This window comes from Branchiostoma floridae, chromosome 15 (genome assembly GCF_000003815.2).
Source record: "Branchiostoma floridae strain S238N-H82 chromosome 15, Bfl_VNyyK, whole genome shotgun sequence".
Classification (NCBI taxonomy): Eukaryota; Metazoa; Chordata; class Leptocardii; order Amphioxiformes; family Branchiostomatidae; genus Branchiostoma; species Branchiostoma floridae.
This window is the reverse complement of record NC_049993.1, coordinates 18,884,362-18,892,262: the sequence shown is the minus strand read 5'-3', so window position 1 is coordinate 18,892,262 and position 7,901 is coordinate 18,884,362. Positions and strand designations below refer to the sequence as shown.

At 41.8% G+C, this 7,901-nt stretch overlaps 2 protein-coding genes across 2 annotated transcripts in view; one reads left to right on the top strand and one right to left on the bottom strand.

The window, feature by feature from the left end:
- Nucleotides 1-7,901, bottom strand: part of LOC118431622 (ankyrin repeat domain-containing protein 13C-like) — a 27,851-nt gene that overhangs the window by 17,547 nt on the left and 2,403 nt on the right. The window lies entirely within an intron of this gene.
- Nucleotides 3,674-6,359, top strand: LOC118432281 (mucin-17-like). Its single transcript, XM_035843817.1, has 2 exons — nt 3,674-4,275; nt 4,372-6,359. The coding sequence occupies exons 1-2, from the start codon at nt 3,708-3,710 to the stop codon at nt 4,992-4,994; spliced, it is 1,191 nt and encodes a 396-aa protein (XP_035699710.1). The 5' UTR covers nt 3,674-3,707; the 3' UTR covers nt 4,995-6,359.

The window sequence follows — 7,901 nt, the reverse complement described above, 5'->3', positions numbered from 1 at the left end:
GATTCGAGCGAACCACCGGACACGTTCTAGAGCGCGCCTTGGTTCGTCAGAAAGTTGGATAAAATGGCGGGCAACTCAATAAGGTCTCAAAACACAGTATTCATCCGCGACCCCCGTCCCCCAAAGTAGTTCGGGTTAAAATAGTGCACCGCAGTAGTTGCAAAGGCCATATTTATTCTTCCGTGCACGACAGCGAGGTGGAATCTGTGGTGAATGGTAGAGGAATACATTCGGTGTTGACTTCATACTGTATAAGTTGGATTACGTTGCTTTTTCGGCCGGCAGGAATTTGCGCCTTGATACGGTTACTGGCACTTACTGTTCGCCACCTGCAGTTCCATGATCTCCACTGGGGGTCAAATCAAAGTGTCTTTTATAGAAAAACGAGCCAGCAAATCTATGCTCATTTTCAGATATTTTGTAGCTTGACAGTACCCTCAACTTCAACATACTAAATTCACGTAAATTGTATCTGCACCTTACTATAGGTTTGAGTCGTCGAACCACCTCACTTTGGGGTCTTTAACCATGTAAATCCCCATAGGCGAAAAACTGTGTTTTGAGACCTCAAGCGTTTGGAGGGAAGTGCGCATATTTCAAGATGTCCTCACGGCACAGCAAAGTCGTATCCATACGTTGTAAATATTGCTGTGCAGTGTAATGAAAAATGACCAAATATAGTGACATTATTTTTCACAATATGTCCCTTTAATGAAATTAATGTTGACTACACATTACATGCACTGGTAACTCATGGCTGCATAGAAGTTTGTTTTAAGTAACAAAATTGCTGAGTCTTTCAATTTGGCAGGTGGTACAATCTTTTTCAATCTTACCCACTTGTATTTTTAAATGTTGAAAATGTTAAAAATTAGCTACATTTAGTGAAGCACACTTTGAACTAGAGTTCCACAACCCAATATCGTTGCCAAATGACGAAAAATTTTCAACATTAGTTCTGACCCACCCGCCCACTCAGGGTTGACTATCGCAGCAATGCCTTGCGATATCACCGCTGACAATTAAGCCACAGACAACGGGTATTAGGGGCGCCTTACTTATGAATATTAATAAGCTTGCCTGATTTGTCAGGGGCCAATCAGCGGCCGGATTGGAAGTTTTGAACAAACAGCGTACGGTGTGGCGTGCAGAAAGATCTGTTTATTTTTGCGTGATGCTGATGTTTTTTCGCATGCTAGGTCGATATATGGTGATGCCGTGGATATCCTATACCCACAGAACCGACAAATCTTAAATTTGGTACCTGATACATGTAAAAGACGTTTGGACTCTGAAAGAACTGTGAAACGTTATTCCCGTACTGTTATCTTGCTCTTGAATATTAATCTCACCCTTTTGAAACCTTGAGTTTTCCCAAACTGGCTTCATTGTAAATCCTGCAAATACGGATTGGGAACTTTTTTTTTCTTTACTCTTATCTTCATGTTTTGAGTAGAAGGCTTTATATTTAGCAATGCGCTACTTGACTAATACAAAATATAAAATTGAAGACGAATAAATCTTTACTTCTGGATACTTTATTTTTATACAGACGTTTCGGAAGGCATCCGCCTTCCTTCCTCAGTGAAAAGAAAATGAAGACAAACAATTTCTTGGAACAAGGAATAATTCTTATGTTCTAAATAAACAAAAAAGGTAACGGCTAAGGTGTTCTAAAATAAACAACACAGGTAACTATTGAGGTGTTCTAACAATGTTCTAAACAAACAAAAAGGTAACTGACAAGGTTCTAGAATAATTCAAGCAAAGTAAAATGAACTAACAAGGAATAGAATATTAAAACATGATAAGTGTATACATAAAACCATCAATCACTTCAATAAACTATTATTCTAGAACCTTGTCAGTTACCTTTTTGTTTGTTTAGAACATTGTTAGAACACCTCAATAGTTACCTGTGTTGTTTATTTTAGAACACCTCAGCCGTTACCTTTTTTGTTTATTTAGAACATAAGAATTATTCCTTGTTCCAAGAAATTGTTTGTCTTCATTTTCTTTTCACTGAGGAAGAAAGGCGGATGCCTTCCGAAACGTCTGTATAAAAATAAAGTATCCAGAAGTAAAGATTTATTCGTCTTCAATTCTAACGATTCCTGGATGTCTAACCTTCACAAAAATACAAAATATACTATATTAGCTGAATAAGATAATAAATAAATAAAAAGAATTATGTAAATCATCCTATCTCTGTTATGATATCATAAGGCTACACCTTGGCCAGTATGTCCAACAAAGCGAGGAGGATGCTGGTTCTTCTGCTGATCATCCTGAAGGAAGCTGGACCGACAGCAGCCTGCAGCAGCAGCTGCTCATCATGGTGTTACTGCAGGAGGAGAGGCCTCAGCAGTGTTCCTCAGGACCTGCCTACAGACATCACTTGGCTTGACTTACGGGGCAATGCCATCACAAACTTAAGTCAGTCTGATTTCTTAAGGTATAGGAGCTTGACAAGATTAGATCTTCGTTCCAATCAGATTTCCATGATCCAAAACAAAACATTTCACAACTTAACCAGCCTAACTAGCCTGGACCTGAGGAATAACCAGTTAAGAAGTCTCCCAGCTGACATATTTGTGGGACTGGGTAATCTGCAGTACTTGAGACTTAACGGGAACCAGGTAACCACCAGTAGTCTGTCAGCTGACATATTTGTGGGACTGGGTAATCTGCAGTACCTGTCTCTTCCCTCAAACTGGTTAACTAGTCTCCCAGCTGACATATTTGTGGGACGATTTGGGAACCTACTAACCTTGTCTCTTTCCTCAAACCAGTTACCCACTCTCCCAGCTGACATATTTGTGGGACTTGGTAATCTGAGATACTTGTATCTTTCCTCAAACCAGTTCACTACTCTCCCAGCTGACATATTTGTGGGACTTGGGAACCTACAAACCTTGTCTCTTAGCTCAAACCAGTTCACTACTCTCCCAGCTGACATATTTGTGGGACTTGGTAATCTGCAAACCTTGTATCTTTACTCAAACCGGTTTACTACTCTTCCAGCTGATATATTTGAGGGACTTGGGAACCTACATACCCTAGATCTTTCCTTTAACCAGTTTACTACTCTCCCAGCTGACATATTTGTGGGACTCGGTAATCTGCAAAGCTTTGATCTTAACCATAACAGGTTAACTACTCTCCCAGCTGACATATTTGTGGGACTCGGTAATCTGCAAAGCTTGCGTCTTAACCATAACAAGTTAACTACTCTCCCAGCTGACGTATTTGTGGGACTCGGTAATCTGCAAAGCTTGCGTCTTAACCTTAACAAGTTAACTACTCTCCCAGCTGACATATTTGTTGGACTTGGTAACCTAAAGTGGCTTGACCTTGGCAGTAATGACATCCACAGTATTGAGGCAGGTACCTTCAATGACACAACACAGCTTAGAGTTCTACGCCTTTCACGCAACAACATCAGAACCATCCCAGCTGACACATTTGGGAATCTGCTTCAGCTTAAAGAACTGGGACTTGGTTATAATAACATGAGCACTTTCCCTTTAGAAGCCTTATCAAATTTGAATACTTCAGTGCTGTCAGAACTTAGATTAAACAATAACCCAATGGAGACACTCCCAGTAATGGCATATGACATACTGGCCTCTGTACCAGCTAGGGAATATTACACTTGGTTTCCAAGTGTTATAATTGACAACAACCCCTGGCAGTGTGACTGTAGGATGGCTCCCTTTAGACAGAGGATGAACGGGTCTTACCCATTTGAAGACCAGATCAGATGTGCTGGACCTGCCAACCTTGCAGGGCAAAACATTTCAGATGTAAATCCTGAAGACCTGATCTGTGAGGAGACGACACCAGCCTACTCCACTTTGACCAAAAAACATGTTGTTGACTCTACCCTTAACTTGTCTACTTTTCATCAGTCAGCTAAGCTAACAACAAAGGTACCAACATTGCCCCCAACACCCAGCAGCATGCCCACTGCTGGCTCTAACACAGGCTGGTCTATGTTCAGTACTTCAACACAGTCAAAATCAAAGGTACCAACATTGTCCCCAACACCCACCAACACACCCACTGCTGGCTCTAACCCAGGCTGGTCTATGTTCAGTACTTCAACAAAGTCAATATCAAAGGTACCAACATTGTCCCCAACACCCACCAACACACCCACTGCTGGCTCTCACTCAGGCTGGTCTATGTTCAGTACTTCAACAAAGTCAATATCAAAGGTACCAACATTGTCCCCAACACCCACCAACACACCCACTGCTGGCTCTAACCCAGGCTGGTCTATGTTCAGTACTTCAACAAAGTCAATATCAAAGGTACCAACATTGTCCCCAACACCCACCAACACACCTACTGCTGGCTCTAACCCAGGCTGGTCTACAATAACAGAAAGCAATCCGGGCCCTAATATCAGTGCCATCTCCTTGCCCATGCCTGTGCTTGCTACTCTGTTTGTTGTTCTTGGAATATTTATCATTTCTGCTATTGCCTTTGCAGTGACTCAGAGGTGCATATATAAGAGGAAGGAAAGGGAGCATACTTATGCGCTAGCCTCTAGTGCTGGCCCCAGTAACCTAAACCCCACAGGCAAGTCCAGTGGTCATGTTCAGATAAGGGGGCATACAAACATAAACAGTCAATCCCAAATGTCCCATTCTGGTACAGGAAACAGCCAGCATGTCTATAATGTTCCAACTGATGACCCAGTGTATGACACCATACCCGAAATCAACCAAAGGGAAAGCCCAAACCAAGGTGCTGGCAACATACACCTTGGCAGCTGTAACAACGGATATGAGGTTCCATCCCCCTCCATGGGCCCTGAAAATGGTGCCCGTCCACAAGCAAGACAAGGCCCTCAGTCCCACAAATATGAGAACAGACAGGTTAGCACAGCTGCTAGACCAAACCACTATGAACCCCTGAGGAACCCCAGTGGTCAGCAGCAGCACACCTACACATCCCTGCTGCCTCAGTACTTACAACACCATTAAATAAGACCTAAGTTAAACCATTGCTTTAAGGATTAACTCTCTGAAAACAATGACTGGCCCTGAGTAGGACTCAAAACACCTATTGCCAGTAAAGCACACCAGATCACTGAAATGGAGGACTTGAGAATTAAAAGGGTTTCCTATAAATGAAAAAAAAAACACAATGTATTTTAAGTATCACCAAATATAGTTACCACACAGGAGGATATTAGAGACAAAAAATAGCCACCCCACCCCAATAGACACTTAGAAATATATTACAACTGTATATCATACCTGTCCAGTAATTATGATAATATAAAAGTATTTGAAGAAACATAAATTGTGACCAGGAGACTTGGCTGAAGGTTCTACTTAACTCTATAAAGCTGACATGTTATTTCAAAATGGATCCTTTTCTTTTAAGTCAACAATATTGTATATCTGCTGTGATATTTATACGCAAAGGCAAATATGTTACAAACTGCGGTGTGGAATAAGTAATCTTAATGATATTTTTATCACTTTTAGTAGGGATGGACCACTTTGAACGGGGGATAGAACCATTTTGATAACTGGTAATAATTTTTAATATAAGTACTGAAATTCATGGTTAACTTAAAGGGTTACTTTGCTGAAATTAAGAATGTTCTTATAGTTGCACCTTCACTATAGAAACTGTAAAATAATTTCAATATTAATGATGGATAATCTAGTAGCTAATTGATGAGTTAAAGAACATATAATCAAATTACATACAATTGCATGAAAAATAGAACAAGGTCATTACCATACTCCCAGTGAAAGGAATTGCTTAGTTGATGAATTATAAACTATAGTCATTGGAAAGAGCTTGTGACTGAGCTCAAAAATTGGAGCAAAAGAGCAATGAAAAGCAATTTTGCAGGCACAACTTACTTAATCATATTTTCTCTACTTAATATGTGCTTGACTGTTTGTATAATTTTCATATAGTTCTGTCGGAAATTGATTATTGTGATGTAATAATGGACAGTCTAGACTAATAGATTGAATTTAGTGAGTTAAATACCATATATAATCTTATGATAGCTTACATACAATTATATGAAAAAGTAGTTCACAACTGCATGTACATTCCTTGCTTGGCTGTTATAGCTTATAGCTAACAATATTGTAAAAGAACTTGCCTCTTATATTAGACAAAGGACTGACATCTTGCAATGCCCAAAATGTAGCAGAAATTTACAGCATATTAACAAGTGCAGCTCACCGATGCTGCACTTAGTAGGTGTGTTTTAGTATAGTAGTGTATTATTGTCTGTATATCTCTGTGGGTAGCCAATACAAGCCTTGCTATCTGGCTAATCTGTGTAATGTACCGCCATATTTTCAATAAATGCTAAATACTGAGGGAAACTCAACTGTGTTGGCCAAGTGGTCTCCAGTCTGTGTGTGCCTGTGGAGCTGGTATGTTCATACATAGATCAATTCTAAAGTAAAGTGTGACCAGGCCAAACCAGAACATACCTGGCCCTGGTGCTGAACACAATCAACACACAGGAAAAAACCTACCCCTGGTGCTGAACACAATCCACACACAGGTAAACATACCTGTACCTGGTGCTGAACACCATCCACACACAGGAAAAAACCTACCCCTGGTGCTGAACACCATCCACACACAGGTTAACACACCTGCCCCTGGTGATGAACACAATCCACACACAGGTAAACACACCTGTCCCTGGTGCTGAACACCATCCACACACAGGTAAACTCAGCTGCCCCTGGTTCTGAACACCATCAACACACATGTAAACATACCCGTCCCTGGTGCTGAACACCATCCACACACAGGTAAACACACCCATCCCTGGTGCTGAACACCATTCATACACAGGTAAACACAGCCGTCCCTGGTGCTGAACACAATCCACACAGGTAAACATACCCGTCCCTGGTGCTGAACACCATCCACACACAGGTAAACATACCTGTCCATGGTGCTGAACACCATCCACACACAGGTAAACATACCCATCCCTGGTGCTGAACACCATCCACACACAGGTAAACACACCCATCCCTGGTGCTGAACACCATCCATACACAGGTAAACACACCTGTCCCCGGTGCTGAACACCATCCACACACAGATAAGCACACCTGTCCCTGGTGCTGAACACCATCCACACACAGGTAAAACATCTGTCCCTGGTGCTGAACACAATCCACAAACTGGTAAACACAACTGTCCCTGGTGCTGAATACCACCAACACACAAGTAAACACACCTGTCCTTGGTGCTGAACACCATCCACATACGAAAATAGTTTCATCAGGTTGGTAGAATATAGGATGAAGGAGAATTCTTTGTACACAACCAGTGGGTACTTACATAGCTTACGTTTCGATGTCTCTCAGACACCTTCGTCAGAGCTTCTAACTGGAGTTCTGCTTCTCACCGCTATATGTAGCCGATGTAGGTGGCGCTTTTGCGGTGAGAAAACAATCCCAAACGTGGCTTAGTTTGTATCCCCCCTCGTCCCGGTTCATCACTGGGGTTGACTTTCTTATCCAGATGGCCTCCTTAATCCACCGTGCCCGCCTATTGTCTTCCCTGTCTATGACCTTCGCCCCCTCCCAGTCAATTACGCAATTGTTCCTGGCGATATGGTCTGTAACTGCCGACTTCTTTTCTTCTTTGAGCGCAAGTCTTTTCTGTGATCTTGTGTATCTTGTGGCATCTATGTTGTTGGCTTCTTTCTTGTGTTCTTCTAACCTCGTCCCAAAAGTCCTTCCTGTTTCACCAATATACACCTGATCACAGCTCTGGCACGGGATTCTGTACACACAGTCTGTTTTGGCTAAGTCCTCCTGTCTGTCCTTAGGATGCACTAACAGACTTCTCAGTGTTGTTTGGGGTTTGACTGCAGTGGCTATCCC

Bases quoted from the DNA above. Each gene is read 5' to 3' on its own strand.
- LOC118432281 (XM_035843817.1), top strand. From the start codon at position 3,708: ATGGCTCCCTTTAGACAGAGGATGAACGGGTCTTACCCATTTGAAGAC. The intron at 4,276-4,371 runs GCTGGTCTATGT...GCTCTAACCCAG, and splicing joins CACTGCTGGCTCTAACCCAG to GCTGGTCTACAATAACAGAA.